Source organism: Platalea leucorodia, assembly GCF_965183815.1.
Source record: "Platalea leucorodia genome assembly, chromosome: 2".
In the NCBI taxonomy this organism is placed as follows: domain Eukaryota; kingdom Metazoa; phylum Chordata; class Aves; order Pelecaniformes; family Threskiornithidae; genus Platalea; species Platalea leucorodia.
The window spans coordinates 44,125,391-44,140,683 of record NC_138824.1 but is presented as its reverse complement, the minus strand read 5'-3'; the positions used below and the strand labels follow the sequence as shown (position 1 = coordinate 44,140,683).

Below are 15,293 nucleotides of genomic sequence, written 5' to 3'. Positions count from 1 at the left end.
GGGGGGGGGGGAGAGGGACTTCTCTCCCTCTCTCTCCGTTTCCCTGCTCCGGGTTCCTGGTTGGATAATTTGGGTTAATACTAGTGAGTGAGCCTTTTGCTGCTTCAAAGGGTATTTCAAGTTGCCGGAGCTCCTCCCCTCCGCACCGTGTGACAACAACAACTCGTCCAGCGAGCGAGCGAGCGGCGGCGGCGGCGGCAGCCAGCACTTCCCAGCTCATTTTCTCTCTGTCATTCCCCTCTCAATCTTTGATCAATGTACTTGCCAGAGAGAACCGAAGTCCTTCAAACCTCCTCCTTTTCACCTTCGTCTTTAACGTGGTGCTAGAGCAAGGACCACAAAAAGAAACTGCCCTCCCCCTCCCCTCGGCCCCAGCCCCGCCGCCCGGAGCGGACTTCTCCTCCTCCTCCTCCTCCTCCGTCCCCACTTGCGGGACACTTTGTGCATTTCTCTCTCTCACTCTGCCCCCTGCTCTCTCGCTCGCCGCAGCACCTGATCCGGGGTTATCCCCCCCTTCTTCTCCCCCCTCCTCCCTTCTCTCCTTTCCTCCTTTTTTTTTTAAAAAAATTTTTTTTTTTTTTTTAATTTTCCCCTTTCCCCTGCGTGTGTGTGTGGGAACTTTCCCCCCTCCCCCTGCCCCCTCCGCCGTATATGTGACCATGGCCGTACCGGCTGCTTTGATCCCTCCGACCCAGCTGGTCCCCCCTCAGCCTCCGGTCTCAACTTCTGCCGCCTGCACCACCACCACCACCACCTCCTCGTCGGCCACCTCCTCTCCGTCTCCGTCCGTCGCTCCCCCGCCGGCCGCTTCGGGGACAAACCTATTCCGGCCGGAGCCCATCGCAGCGGCGGCAGCGGCGGCGGCGGCAGCGGCGGCCACAGTCACCTCCACCACCAGCGGCGGCGGCGGTAACGGCAGCAGCGGCGGCAGCGGCGGCGGCAGCCCCAGCCTGGGCACCGGCGGCGGCGGCGGCAGCGGCGGCGGCGGCAGCAGCGGCGGCGGCGGCGGCGGCACCTCCACTCCCAATGCCAGCGGGGCCAGCGCGGCCAGCAGCCTGCCCGGCAAGCCCGTGTACTCGACCCCGTCCCCGGTGGAGAACACCCCCCAGAATAACGAGTGCAAGATGGTGGATCTGAGGGGGGCCAAAGTGGCCTCCTTCACCGTGGAGGGCTGCGAGCTCATCTGCCTGCCCCAGGCTTTCGACCTCTTCCTGAAGCACTTGGTGGGGGGCTTGCACACGGTCTACACCAAGCTGAAGCGGCTGGAGATCACGCCCGTGGTCTGCAACGTGGAGCAGGTCCGCATCCTGAGGGGGCTGGGGGCCATCCAGCCCGGGGTCAACCGCTGCAAACTCATCTCCAGGAAGGATTTCGAGACCCTCTACAACGACTGCACCAACGCCAGGTAACCGCCGCAAGGCACACGCGCACCCCGCGGGGCCCCCCCCGCCGCCGCCGCCGCCGCCCCCGTCCCACCCCCGCGCGGTGCGGCCCGGGCGGGCGCTGCGCCGCTTCCCGCTGCCACCCGCGGGTCCCGGGGAGGCGGGGGGGGGGGGCGGCCCGCGCCCTGCGGCCACATGCGCTCGTCCCCTCGCTGCCCCGGCACCCAGCCGCCCTCCTCCGCAGCCGGCTGCGCCGCGTCTCGGTGGGACGGAGGGAGAGAGGGGAAGGGGTGTTTCTGCCCCCCCCTCCCGCCCTGCCGTGCAAGTGTCGCCCCTGTCATTGTCCCCCTCTCTCTCCCCGGCCGAGGCGTGCCGGTGGCCCGGGGCGGCCGCGGGCAGCGCAGCGCGCTGCTTACGCCGGGAGCGGAGGGCCGGTGGGGGAGGGGGCAGCGCGGCCAAAAAGTGCTTTCTGACCGCCCTCCCCCCCCCAGATTTATCCCTGGATGTATCTTTAAAACGGGCAGCCCTGGGAAAAAGCTGCCCGAAGGGTGCACGGCAGTGGGCGGGGAGCGGTCCTGGGGGGGGTACACAGGCACTCGGGTTTTCGCGTACATGGGATGGGGCGCGGAGCTGCTTGCCGGGCAGAGGGCCCGATCCGGGGGGGATGGAGGCCGCTTGGCCATCAGCTGCTGTCATGCATCCGAGGGGGGCACGTGCACTTTTTGTATAGGTCTATAAGGCAGTTGCCACATGGCGAACGGGGACGGGGGGGCGGGAGGGCGGGAAGAGGAGAGGAGGAGGAGGAGGAGGTGGTGGCGGCGGCGGCTGGTTTGCTTTGGGGTAGCGGGGAGAGGTGCCAGGCGGCCGGGCCGGCCTGCTCCCCCGGGAGGGGGGGTCGGTCCCCGAGGAGCAGGTGCGAGCAGCTCCCGGCCTCCGCCAGCCGGGGAGGAGGCGAGGGGGGGCAGCGGGAGCGCGGAAGGGATTTGGCGAGGCCGAATCATGTTACCGCGCAGAATAACGCGGGCGCGGTGGCGGGGATGGCGCCGGGGGCGGGAGGGCAGCGCTCCGGCTGCGGGCGGTGCGCGGGTACCGCCGCGCTCCCCTGCCCGCTCCCCCCGCGGGTCGGGGGGGGCCCGCGGAGGAGAGGTGAAGCCCCAAACTTGGCACAACCGGGAAGGGGTGTCGAGGGGGGGGAGAAGAAGCTGGCAGAAGAGGAAATTCCTGCTGCAATAGCAGCCTGCTTTGCAACTGAGGGCGAAAGCGTGGGGCTGCTATCTCTCCATCTGTAGGTTACAGGGCTGAATCTGCTTGATAAGGAGAAGGGATCGCATAACTGCCGTGACCCCGAGATGAGAGCGGTCGGAAGCGCCTCCCGTTCCCGGGGGCTCCCCCGGCCTCGGGCGGGGGCGGGGGGGCTCTGGTTGTGCCGGGCCGGAGCGGCGGTGGGAACTTGAGAGGGAGCGAAGGGTCGCCGCGGAGGAGGTGGTAGACGAAGTCCCGATGCTCCTTTCAGTCCACGCAGATAAACAGAGCGGGCTCGTTTCACTTTCCCATTGTCAGATTTCAAGGTGCAGCAACAGCCAACACGTGGGGAATTAACCCCGTGCGATGCCGTGCTCCTTCCTTCCCTTCCCTGCCTTCCCTGATGGCGGGGGGTGCGACATTCCCTCCTTCCCCCCTGCCGGAGTGAGCTGAGGGCAGTTGGGACTCGTTAGCATAGAGCAAAGCACTGACTCCGCAGTAGCTGTTGCTAGATGGATTGCTGAAGTTCCTGAATATTCAGGGCAGCAGGACAAAACAGCCTGGAATAACTTCCAAGCGCTGACATAACTGTAGCTGCTCGGGTAACTCTGCTGTTGTTTCATGTGGAATCAACATGAATATTAATAGCTGCTCTTAGGCGATTGTGGTGGTGGTGTTTTTTTTTTTTTTTTGTGTGTGGCATGTAACTTCTAACAACTCTGCACGAGTTCCAAGATTTGGTCCTTAAAATAAACCGATGGAAGTTTTATTCTGCTACGGTTATACTGTGTGAATTGTAATTTGAACATGTGACATTAAAAAATAGAGAAACTTTTTTTTTGGGGGGGGGGAGTACAGGGACACCAGTTCCTGGACTTGGCAGGGCTATAAAAGGGTTTGGCAGCCGGGTTGTAACATGGGTTGATTATGTCAACAGCACAGAATCGGCCGTGTTTCAGCTGTTTCTGAGGGCTGCTGTGTTACCATCCAGCGTAGCAGAAATTACAGTCGTGGCTTCAGAAGTGGATAGGATTTGACCCTTAAAGAGCGTAATTGTAGTAGACTTATTTATACATCCATTAAGCAAATAACTTAATGGAAAGGATATACAATAGGTATGCAAAATATATTATTGCAGTATAGACGAATAAAGCAAAGTGGGTCAGTGAGTTTTGGTCAAAGTGGATGATATCATCAGAAGATCAAACTGTATTTACTTTCTGGGTTTCCCCTCCAATACATTTCATTCTGATTCTTCTTTCCTTACAAATCAATTATTTTTAATTATTTCTGACGTTACAGTAATTACGCAGGATATTTTGATCTGCTCGGTTTAGTGATTTAAGTGACCTTTCCAGACTCTCAGTTACTGCGTGCTTTAGCCAGGTGATGTCTTTTTGTATCCTGCGTGGACACTTACTGTTGAGATGGAAGCTGTGCAAGCCAAGTCCATCCTAGCAGCTAAATTGTTATACTCATCAGATTTAAAAATTTTGAACCAGCATCTTACCACTGTTATATTTGTCTCATAATCAGCTGATGTACTCGAATACCCTAATCCCTTTTTGGAAAGCTTCATCAAGGTTAATACGTTATTTAATCAAAAAAGGCATCCAAATAAAGCCATTACTTTGTTGTTCTTTAAATGGATTGAATCGTTAGTTGCCAGTTGCTGTGGAAATAATTTGTAATAACTTATTTCGAGATGGAAAAGTTTTAGACGTGTTTCACCAAAATGATACATTTTAACTGTGATATTGCTATTTAAAAAAATCAATAAAACAAAAATCAATAAAACACCAAGGGATTTTCTATTGAATGCTTAATGTGGAGGTCTGTAAAGTGAATTGGTTTCTGTGTTTATTTGTGATACTACTAATAATAACATGATACTAAAGGACCTTTTTCTAAATTAGGCTTCTGTATCAGTTCACTGGAAAAATAAGCTTCCGTTATGAAAGATGACTTTTCTTTTCTGGTCAAACTGACCTTTGCTTTTATTTTCCTCATAAAAAGCACTGGTCGCCAAACAGAAATCCAGGAAATAGCAAACTGTGCATGTAGCTTACGTTCTGATTAAACGCTTTGACATTAATGGGATGCTAGAAAGCCATATGCCAAACAAATAGGGGAAGGATAAAGGCAAAACATGGAAAATATTTAAAGCTACTGGATGCCAACAGAGTCAGGTTTCTTGAACGTGTGCATGAAAGAGAGTGGCGAACTGTGCATGGGATGTCACCTGCCCAGGATTAATGACCTGGAAGCTATTGATCCCAGATTGTTTCTGGTCTCTTGTGTTTCGAGCACTTGTCGTGGAATTTTACCATGCTGGGTCCCTTCGTGGAGTTTCCCCATAGACATAGGCTGGCTTCGGATCGTGCCCGCCCGGGTAAAGACTAAAAGCGTGTGCCGCCTTCTGACCTCCTTCCTGTGGCCAGGATATGTTAATCTTTTCTGACGTTTGAAGATAGTTTTGAATGAGTTCACTGGCATTCATACTTAAAGTGGGGAATTACTTGCACTGTTTGGAAGCTATTTACAAATTTTGGAAAACAACCTAATTGATTTTTGAGTATAAAGGGGAAAGATGCCGAACATGAAACAATTCTCTTCAAAGCCTGTCTTACACGGCAGTTATTCAGTCTCTCTCTGCTAGCTTCTGCTCCTCTCAAATTATGTGGACCTAGCATGTGCTTGTTTACTGAATACTGCACGCTTGCATAGGTTTTTTCTGTTTGTATTAATTAAAGGAGTTTCTCACCCAGATAGGTTAGTACAGATCACAGATATTTTAAATGAACAGGTCAGCAAGTGCAGCTGGAAGGAATGTCAAATATGTAGTATCTGTGGTTTGTATTGATGACCTTCCTTCTTGCCACAGATTACTAAAATATAATCAGCAGAAATATGGTAGGTTTTACAAGCAAAGCTGACTTCTGGAAGGCCAGAGGATAAATTGTAGTAACTATAAAGAAGGAGTAGGGTTTGGAGGTGGCTTCCTCAGACTTAAAAAAACCTAAGACTCCAGCCGCTCTCAATAACAGAACTTTAATATCCATCTTAAGGTATTTATTTATTTATTGGTGAATATTATAAATTAGAAGCTGAGATCTTTGGACCATCCTTATTACAACAGAACAATTTATCCCTTTAATCTGATACTTAGTCCCTGGCAGTAGCCCAGTATCTGATACTTGAGGCAGGGGACACTTCTCCCCAGTGAACGTTCATTGCCCGTTGTGCAATGCTGCCGGTGCTGTTCCTGTGCAGGGATGTGAGGGGCTGCTGGTGATGGGCAGAGGGACGTTTTTTCCTGATTGCTTCACATGATTTTCCTGAAGTATTCAGTTTGATTAACTCCTCCTTTATCTTATAGCTATGAATATTGGTAAAGTTCTGTTTGTTGTTTTTTTTTTTTTTTTTTTTTTTAAGAAATCTTTTACTGGTAGCTGTAGTTTTTATAAAAATGCACAGTTTCATTGTCAGTTTTGTACCAACTTTACTCAGGAGAACGGACTGTGTGAAAGCACAGCGAATAGCTTTGTTATTTCCACAAGCCATTGCTGTCTCTGTTCGGATGCTCAGTTCGATTTTAGGCCTCTGCCCTCTGTCCGGAGCTGCAGGCAGGATGGCTGCTGATCCCACCTGGGATGCTGGGAGCGGGCGCCCCGCAGCGTGCCCCCTATGGGCCGGCGCTCGGGGGGCCGCTGCTCCCGCACCGGTGGTCTTCTCCGCAACTCCTCAGCCCCGTAAACCAAAATGCACTTAAAGTAATCTTATTTACTACTTGTCTGCCTCATATTTTGTAATCTGGAGTGTGTTCCGAATGTTTGTTGGAAATGATAATTTTGTTTGACTGCCATTTAGTATTTCTTCTGTTTTCTCCTGTTACCAGATCGTTCCAGACGGCTGTTTTTGCCTATCACTGCAATTCATCATCTAAAGTGAATTGCATATGAAGGAGAGAATTGTCATACACTGGGTTGAATTTTAATATTTTCCTTTTGAACTATATTAAAGATATATTAAATTTTTCCTGCAGTCTGTGCTGGTCTGGTACAGGTAAATCTCTTTCAGCGTTGCCAGTATGGCCTCTTCGTGGAAAAGCTTTACAAGTTTAGCTGTAAAAATTCACTTCTGGCTGCAAGATAGGAGAGGGAGCAGTCAGAAACTACCAAGTTTTATCAAAATTGTATGAGCCAGCGAACCGCGAGTCCGAAACAACCACGATGCCTGTCTGTTTTTAAGCAACTGGGCTGGATTTAGATCCTCTTTGTTCTTTTATAAGTTAAATATGTTTTGTTTTAAAAATAACATTTGGGGCATCTGCTTTGCATTATGAGTTAATTCCATTCATTGTTTTAAAATAGTTATTAACCTTTTGCAAATTATATACTTCACATGAACAGTAATTTTTTCAATAATCTTTAAATGTGCATACTGTAACAGCGCCATAATGTGGACTGACATAATATGAATTGACAGTAAATTTTTAGTTGCCTAAATACGTATTTAAATGATAGAGCTGAGGAGTCATCTGCAAAAAGCTATTATGATCCAGAGAGTTAATTCATATATAGATAATTTCTCCAGCATGCATTAAGGAAGAATTTTTCTTTTTCCATTATCGTTTAAATTATTTTCAAAAACCCTGAAACATAAACCAAAAATCTTTATATTTAGAATCAAGGTATGTCTGTGACTTGAAATGATAAAATCCAGGTTGCTTCGAGGAGTAACTTTATCCTTAACCCACTATGTTCTGCTTATTTATCTGATACGGTGCTCAGCCGGGGGCATCTCCTAACAAGTGCTGATGTTTCATTTCATAAGCAGTGCAGAATATTGAAGTGTAATCTATTAAATACGGAATTTTAGCCTTAACTGTGAAAAACTGTGAGCTGTTTTAAACTTTTTGGTTTCTAATGGAAGAAAAAGAAAAAGGGTAGTAGTGTATTTTCCATAGCATAAAGTAGAAGAATGCTGTCACTGAATTCCGTGAGAGGAAGGATCGTCTTTTGACCATACAGTTACATCCCAATTTGGAATTCTTTACTCTGAATCACTGATAGCAGTCAGCTGGGAAACTACACTGGGGAAGAATAACTCTGTAAATACTGAATACTTGCATTCTCTCCTGTGGATTTCCATAGGTCTCTTGTAGAGATGGGATATTCGACTGAAAGGACCCTGAGCGGCAGTTCAGGATACATTCACCAAAACTAATGAAACTGTTCGCATGAGTTCTGATGGAGGAAATGGATCATAAAATGTATTTCAGTTCACATTGCTTTAAACGATGTTTTGTGATAATTACATTTACAGTCAACGTCCTCCTGTAGCAGGTGTATGAATATATACAATACAATCTCCAGAATTGTATGGAAAGATCTTGTAAATAGTGTGTATCCCAACAGTTTATTAGGAATAAACAGAAACTTTCTAAAATAGTAGAAACCTGTTTTTTAATACTCTTAATATTATGCTTTTGATGTAATAAAACAGTCTAAAGTTTTTATTGTGCACCCCTGAGAATACTCATGTGGGTAACAGCTACATAACTTTCTGTTCATTATTCTGTTTAAAGGTACCCTGTTCAGGCCAAAATTAATTTACTGCAGGTATTTTCTTTGCATCCCGTATACTCTGCATCTTCCTTGGGAAGAAGATAGTTATTTCAGTATGAAAAAAAAATATATTTTTTGTTGCAAATATCAAACAGTGGGATTTTATGTCCATTGGAAGGCTGAAATTAGCCATAGTCCAGAAGCAGTGAAGCAGGTGCAATTAAGATTTCCCGGTGCACCTCACCACACTGACTGGATGTTCTTTTTCCATTAAAATAAGAGGATGTTTTGGTCATGAAATTTTGATCATCCTTAGAATTTATAGAATTATTCTCTAAATTAGCCAAATGGCTGAATTCTGCCTAAATTTCTTTTGATGTAAAACAAGCTTGGGTTCAAGCAAAGCTTTCAGACTAGTTTTCTTATTCTCATTATACTTTTATGTGATACTAAAAATACTGAAAAAAATGCACCTTAATTATTAAGACATGTGTTTTTTATGTTTAATTTGTTCCTTAGATTGTATGACTAACTGAGAGGGCCATGCATAGGTGTGCGTACAGACTACCTGGCTGACAAAACAAGAGTTACATACTGGAATTGGATGGGGCTGGGGAGAAGGGGGAAGAAGGGGAGTACGTGAGACTGCAGCAAACGTTTTAGCATAATTGACAGCTAAAATATATTTATAACATTACGATGTCATGATTGAAGTTCATAACTCTATAACGTCCCTGTTAGAGCACTTGTTAATGATACTGTACTGAGAACAACTAATAGATATTTTACATTTGGACCAAAAGCTGTTCAGGACCTGTCTCTCAGAATATGCTTGTATTTACAAATTGTTGTATGATAGAAATTATTTTTAAATCTTACTTTTGGGAAATGCTTTGCTTTTTCATCTTACATAAACAATTGTAAGAGATCAAAAAGAAAGTAGTTAAGTAAACTATAAAGGGAACAGATAATATATAAATATATATTTTATTACTATTTAATTACATCTTTTGTAACCTTCATTTCATGTTGTTCACATACTTACTAATGAATTTTTATTTTTTTTTTTAATAAAGAGCTAGATCATGATTTTATGTATGGGACAGAAAAAGTTTCAGGTTATAGGCACTGTATTTTTAAGAGACGTACAAACTGCATTACATTTTTATCGGTGATAAATCTAGTCAGGGCTTATTAATAGTTTGAGCATTCTTTAGAAAACATTACTAAAGTTATTATTTTTGAATGATACTTTTCCAAATGTAGTAAAAATATAAACTTAATATTTTAATTGGTTTTATATCATGTTTTAATGGATGCCAGTGTTATCTCTCTTGACGAAGCATATAATTTGTTTCCAGTCTCCTGGCCTGCTGTAAAAACCTGTCTTTGTTGGAGAAGGTCACCTGTAGGACTCAGCTATTTACATTAAAATAAAAACGCTGTGGTTTTAAACCATATGCTTGACTTTAAGAATGTGGATAGTCCTGTTGCTTTCAATAGCCTACATACATCTTTTAAACCAAGCATATGCAAAACATATTTGGAATTGCTATAAAAGAATCAGTTGACATCTCTGGTAGGAAGCTGTCTTACTGTATACTTTCTTGCATTTGTAGGGACAGTTTGAAAGCACTGAAAAAATGCTTTAGATTTAGTGTCCTGTAAATTAACACTTGTTGCATAAAATAGATTCATGATGCATTTTTTAACGTTTTTGTAAGTATTGTCTTCTTTCATATTAATTAATTTTAGGAAATCAGGGCAATGTCTTGGCAGGAATGAGTATCAGAATTTGGTATAACCCGTGGCTTCATACCCGCTGCTGGGATTTTTTGTATTCATTTTTGTAGCACAGAAGCAGCCTATCTCTTTTCAAAGGGAATGGGCACTTCCAAGATGTGTGCCATGGCTGTCACTTTTCACATTTTAGTTCTGATACTCACTGATAGTTTGGTGGGAAGGAAGTGAAACTATTTTCCAATTGTTTTCTGTTTCCTTAAATTTCTGCTTAAAAGCTAAAAAAAATGGGGGGGAAGGAAAATACCTCAGGTGGTATTAAGTGTATAATAAGGACTGATACAAATAAAAAGTCATATGTTCTCTTTTTTTTTTTAATAAATTTCTCTCTTAGCTTGTTAGAACAGTTCTTATAGTGTACATGATACGTAGGACTTTATTATTTCTCTGTGTCTTAATCTACCACTAAAGACTAATGCCACGATTCTGTTGCAAATTTTGTTGTATATTGTTCTAATTCAAAGCAGGATTTTTTTTTTTTAAGCTGATTTTTTTTTTTTTTCATAGCTTTTAACAGGCCAGGTTAAAAAATAAACATGAAATGCTAATAAATTATTTTGTCTTACATTATTGGGTATTGTAGGTGGCTTATGATTCTACTGGTTCCCTTCAAAATTAATTTGCTGCTGAAATATCATGTTAAAAATAAAAATAAAGATAGTAGTAGAAAATGAAGCTCAATATACAGTAATTTACAGTTTAAAGTACAGCTCTGTATAAAATACATTTTTGAGAAGCTATGAGAAAAATGTATTAGAAATACTAGTTCAACAGCATCATATAGCTGTTTCAGGAGCACACATGCAAATTGTGTAAGGAAGGAGTCATAACATTTCCTGGGGAGGGCATCAATGAGGTTTTCAGTTGAAATGTTTGGGTATAGCCACAGCTGTTGGATTGGCTTGAGGCCACCTCAAGGTACAACAGGTGGGATGTGGCTGAGAATTAATAACCTCTCAACAGATTTTACCCGTTCGGAGCTTCTCTGGCATCATCCCGGTAGAGTGGAGGACAGAGTGGAATTTATCTTTAGAAGACACAGCCCACCTCCATAGTATGTAGAGCTCGCATTTATGCACTGAGAAAGTAATTTGCTTAAAGACTCTGAATTTCTTTGTCTGTTATCCTTCCTCGCTTTTGGAATCTGTTGTTAAAACTCCCCTGGTCTCTGTCCCTGTGGGGAGGTTCCTACAGAGATCAATCTGCCTGTGGGCTGAGATGGGGCAGTCCTTGGTGCCTCCTGGCCTTTGGCCTGCCTATGGACTTACAGGCATGTATTAGACGATGTTTGCGTGGAGCTGGACAAGGTACTCTTTACATAGGCTGGGGAAGCCTTAGTAGACCCAGAAAGAGTATGGTCCCATACAGGTGGATTTGTGTTGCTTAGTTGAGTGGTCAGACTCAATCCATTTTCATTCCGGCCTCACTGCAGTGAAGTTCAGACTGTAGTACATAGTGCATGGGACACGATGTTAAACAGAGTGGTTTCAGGTTGTTCCTGAAGGAGTGGAGCCTCCATGGCATTTAGCTCTCTGCTGCTGAGCCTTTGCTGACATGGGTCTGCCAAGTACAGGTTTCATCTGTTCTGGTGACCCCTTCTATGATTTTGTCTCGTTGCATCTTATTTTACATGTTTTATTGCTTAAATTAGGATAATACAATGATATCATGAGAGGTAATAAAATAATAGTTATGAAATGCACTGTGAAGCATACATGTATTCACAAATATTCCAAAGTGTGACTACATGAGTAAAACATTTTGACATTAAAGGAGAAGGATGTCGTCAGTTAGAACTGCTGGCATTGGTATGTGATAAGGTTGTCTGCTCTTTATTTGGTGTGCCAGCTGATGAAAGAAAAATATTTATTTTTTAGAGGTGAAAAATGCAGGCATTTTCATCAGCTTAAATGAAAAGAGCCAAGTAGTTCTAAATACTATGTTGTGAAATCATGTTTCATCCCCGTAAGTGGTTTTCTGTGTGGAAGGTGTGCTGTAATCGGGACGGGTCTATCTTTTCAGCTCAGCTAATCGTTTCCTTTCACAAATCCAGAATGCATGCAGATTTGAACTTGTAGCCAGGAAAAAGTGCTGCCATGCTTCAAATTGCCAAAGGACCTCAAGGGACAGAAACTTGACCTGGTTTTATGAAACCATAGAATTACATTTATACAAGTTACCCCATGGGAAAGGAATGAACTGATCCCAATTCATTTCTAAATACTGGGGCCTTGTGGGTCACATTTGAATTCTCTCCTACACCTGTTTTTCTACTAAATTTTTCCGAGGACATTTTTAGAAACTTACTTTACGTTAGGTATGGGTCATGTGCCTAATATTTAACAGTTCAATGTTCTAATTCTTTAAAATGTCTAATGGTTTCTCACTATAATTAAGCTGCAAAAAGTTTAAATTATAGAATTTGTTCGGTATGGGCTAAATCCTCAAAACGTGAACTCTCCTCTGGGTTTAGTAACTTAGGCTTCGTTTTCCTGCATGTGAAATGCAAACATAGAGCAGGCAGTGACTATAGTCAGTAGATGTTGTATGGACTATAGAGAAGAGAGTGACTCTGCCGATGGGTCATTAGGCTGCTCACCTGGGACGTGGGACATGGTGGCTCGAGGTTCAAAGAGGGTTACCCAATGAGACGGTTTACAAGAAGACACCAAGACTCCTTTCTTCCTTCCTCTGAAATGACCTTTCTCTTTCCCTCAGTCAGACTAAAAATTTCGGATTTGGAAAATCGAGGTTCAGACCTCCTCTTGGAATCAATTAAAGTAATGAGTAGGTGCCACCATGGCTTTCCTCTTTCAGTACTTTGGTTTGAGCTAGAAGCCTAAATACCCTATGGTGAGTGCTTACCCCTCTCTGGTGAGGTGGTATGGTACTTAAGGTGTCCAAGTGTTTCTGCCAGTGTAGTGCCAGGCTGGAGTATGCCAGCTAAGTTGAAACAGTGGGCCCTAAGGACGGGGAAGGGTTCATTAGTTCTTTTGAATATCTGGAACTATATGCTTATAGGGTTACATTAAAATTAGAATTCGCTTGCATTTTGATTTATTTAACAAACTAAGTGAGTGCTCTGTTCAGCTTAAGTTTGCCTCAGCAATTGCTATCCCACAGAGGCTCTGCAAACCTTCCAGGCTTTGCTTCCACCTTCTTGTGGAAACCATTTCCTTTTCTCAGGCAATCTTTCCCATCCTTGAAAGACATTTTCAGTGCTGAAATTGGCATTAAGTGCCTGCATAAGTAAGTCTACCTGTTTCTAGTGAATGAGTGACAGATTTGGATACTACTCATCTAGTATAGATTGCTTTTCTCTTTATACACCATCTTAACACTTTAGATCGACGGAACGGCTCAGCTGATGATCCCTGGCTGTAGACTTTCTACTCCTCAATGTGGATGTGGCAGAGGAGGTTTTTGTGTGGAATTACTGCTCCCAGTGTCACCTAGTCCCGAGTTTGTAGTCACTTTTTTGGCTTGGGCAAAAAGGATTGGAAGGTGAGAAATGAGAATAACCGTGTTACCACAACAAGTAAGAAGATATTTATTTACTCTGCTTGCTTTTCACACCGGTGAATTTTTCTGTACAGTTTGTATTAAGCCATTCATGACTTTGCTGCTCTGGATAACCAAACTGTTTCGTGAGGCATCATCATAGGGCTGTTATTCATGGACTGTGCTTCCTTTGACTAGCAGAGTGAAGGGCAAGTCTTCTAAATGGTGATTACTTCTCACCATTATGTATTTATTATAAATGTGTACATAATGTCCCTCTCTAATTCACCTCAAAGAAGCGGTCATATCGATCCCTAAGCTCTTTTTTTGTCTTTCTCTAAGTCAGCCTTACGCTTTTAGCCATTCAGTTTTTGTTGATACCATCAACAGGTGTGACTACTGTGTGATACTGATATCCTGAGGGGGTAGAGGGGGACATTTTTGCCAAGACACAGAGAATGGTTTTGTTCCCAAATGATTTTTAATGGAGGGTAAAGGTCCAGTTGCATTCAGGGGTTTAAACATTTTTCTTAAGCACTTATTTGCTTGGCTTTTCCTTTGTAGTTGTGTTGTTCATAAGTTGGGTAGAAGATGCATTAATGAAGGAACAAATTCAGATCTTTGAAAATCTAAACTCTTCCCTTTCCTCTCCTTCTCTTTGCTTTCTTCCCCTCACACAGCTCTCTGGATTTTGAAGAAAATGAAGATGAAAATTTACAATTCTTCATGGAAGCCCCATTTTATTAGGCAGTGTGAAAACTTCAAATACAGAGGATTCTTGGTTGGAAGCAGTTGCTAACCCTAGCAGTAGCAGTAGGGACAAGAGCCCTGAGGCTATGGGGCTGGGAACATGCTGAAGAGTAGCATAGTGAAGAGACAAAAGTGAAAGGCTGGTTGACAGCACGTTAAAGCAAATTTACCCGGTGTTACTGTTACATGCAGCCTTATAAGTTTACATATGTATGATCAAATTGCCAGTCTTTGGATCACAAATGTTTCCTTTCTCTTTGGTAAGTAAGACTGTGTTTAGAGCAGTGCCTGGGAAAGCAAGCAAGAAGAAATAAGCTTTGCTTTGGAGTTTGATGTGGGATGAGATTCTTGTGGCAGAGATGCTAGATGGGAGGCAGGTATTTGTGTTTTTATTATATACCTGAAAGAATGGATTACCTCCATCTCCTTTAATCGCCTCTTTTCTGGGGCTGGTATCCATATGGAGATAAAAGAAGTTACTGTTAGAACATAAGACTGAGTTTTGCTGATTATTCCTCCACTAAACGCTAACATGCAAATACCAGGCATTGATTATGCCTCAGCATAGCCTCAGCCAGGAGAGAGACTAGAATGAAACAGTTTGTTAGACACTTTTTCTTTCAGAAATTCATTCATTCTGGAAATTCTCACCTATGCTTTGTATGGTTCTAAGTTCACTTCAGAAACATATAGCTGTAATTCCCAGGTTTCTTCATACTTTTCCATATCACATGTGCAATAACGGATACAGTCACTGTGATACTGGGTTGCATGTGAAAGTCTTAATCCTGCAAGTGGGAAGGAAACTCTGGTTTGTGTAAGGAGTCCTGTTGCCTATAGCGTCTCAGTTGGATGATTTATAGGAATAAAATTATGCAGGTCCTTAAATATTGGCAGTATTGGAACCCACATGGCATAGCTAGCAGAGTTTTCATAAGCTGGAGTTTCACAGATACCGGCAACCAAGTGTGGGAACGATCAAAGAACATTATTTGTAATCAAAATGTGAGTTAGGTGTTTATAAAACAACTGGTGGGTGCTCATATGC

The 15,293-nt window shown here is 43.9% G+C and overlaps 1 protein-coding gene across 3 annotated transcripts in view; it reads left to right on the top strand.

Annotated features, from left to right (window-relative positions):
• Window positions 1–659: 659 nt before the first annotated feature.
• Window positions 660–15,293, top strand: part of DACH1 (dachshund family transcription factor 1) — a gene marked incomplete at its 5' end in the record, with an annotated part of 365,795 nt that continues 351,161 nt past the window's right edge. For all 3 annotated transcript variants that reach the window (XM_082334175.1, XM_082334174.1, XM_082334176.1), the window contains one exon: window positions 660–1,405. In XM_082334175.1, coding sequence (XP_082190301.1) covers window positions 660–1,405 — 746 coding nt within the window. The remainder of the gene's footprint in view (window positions 1,406–15,293) is intronic.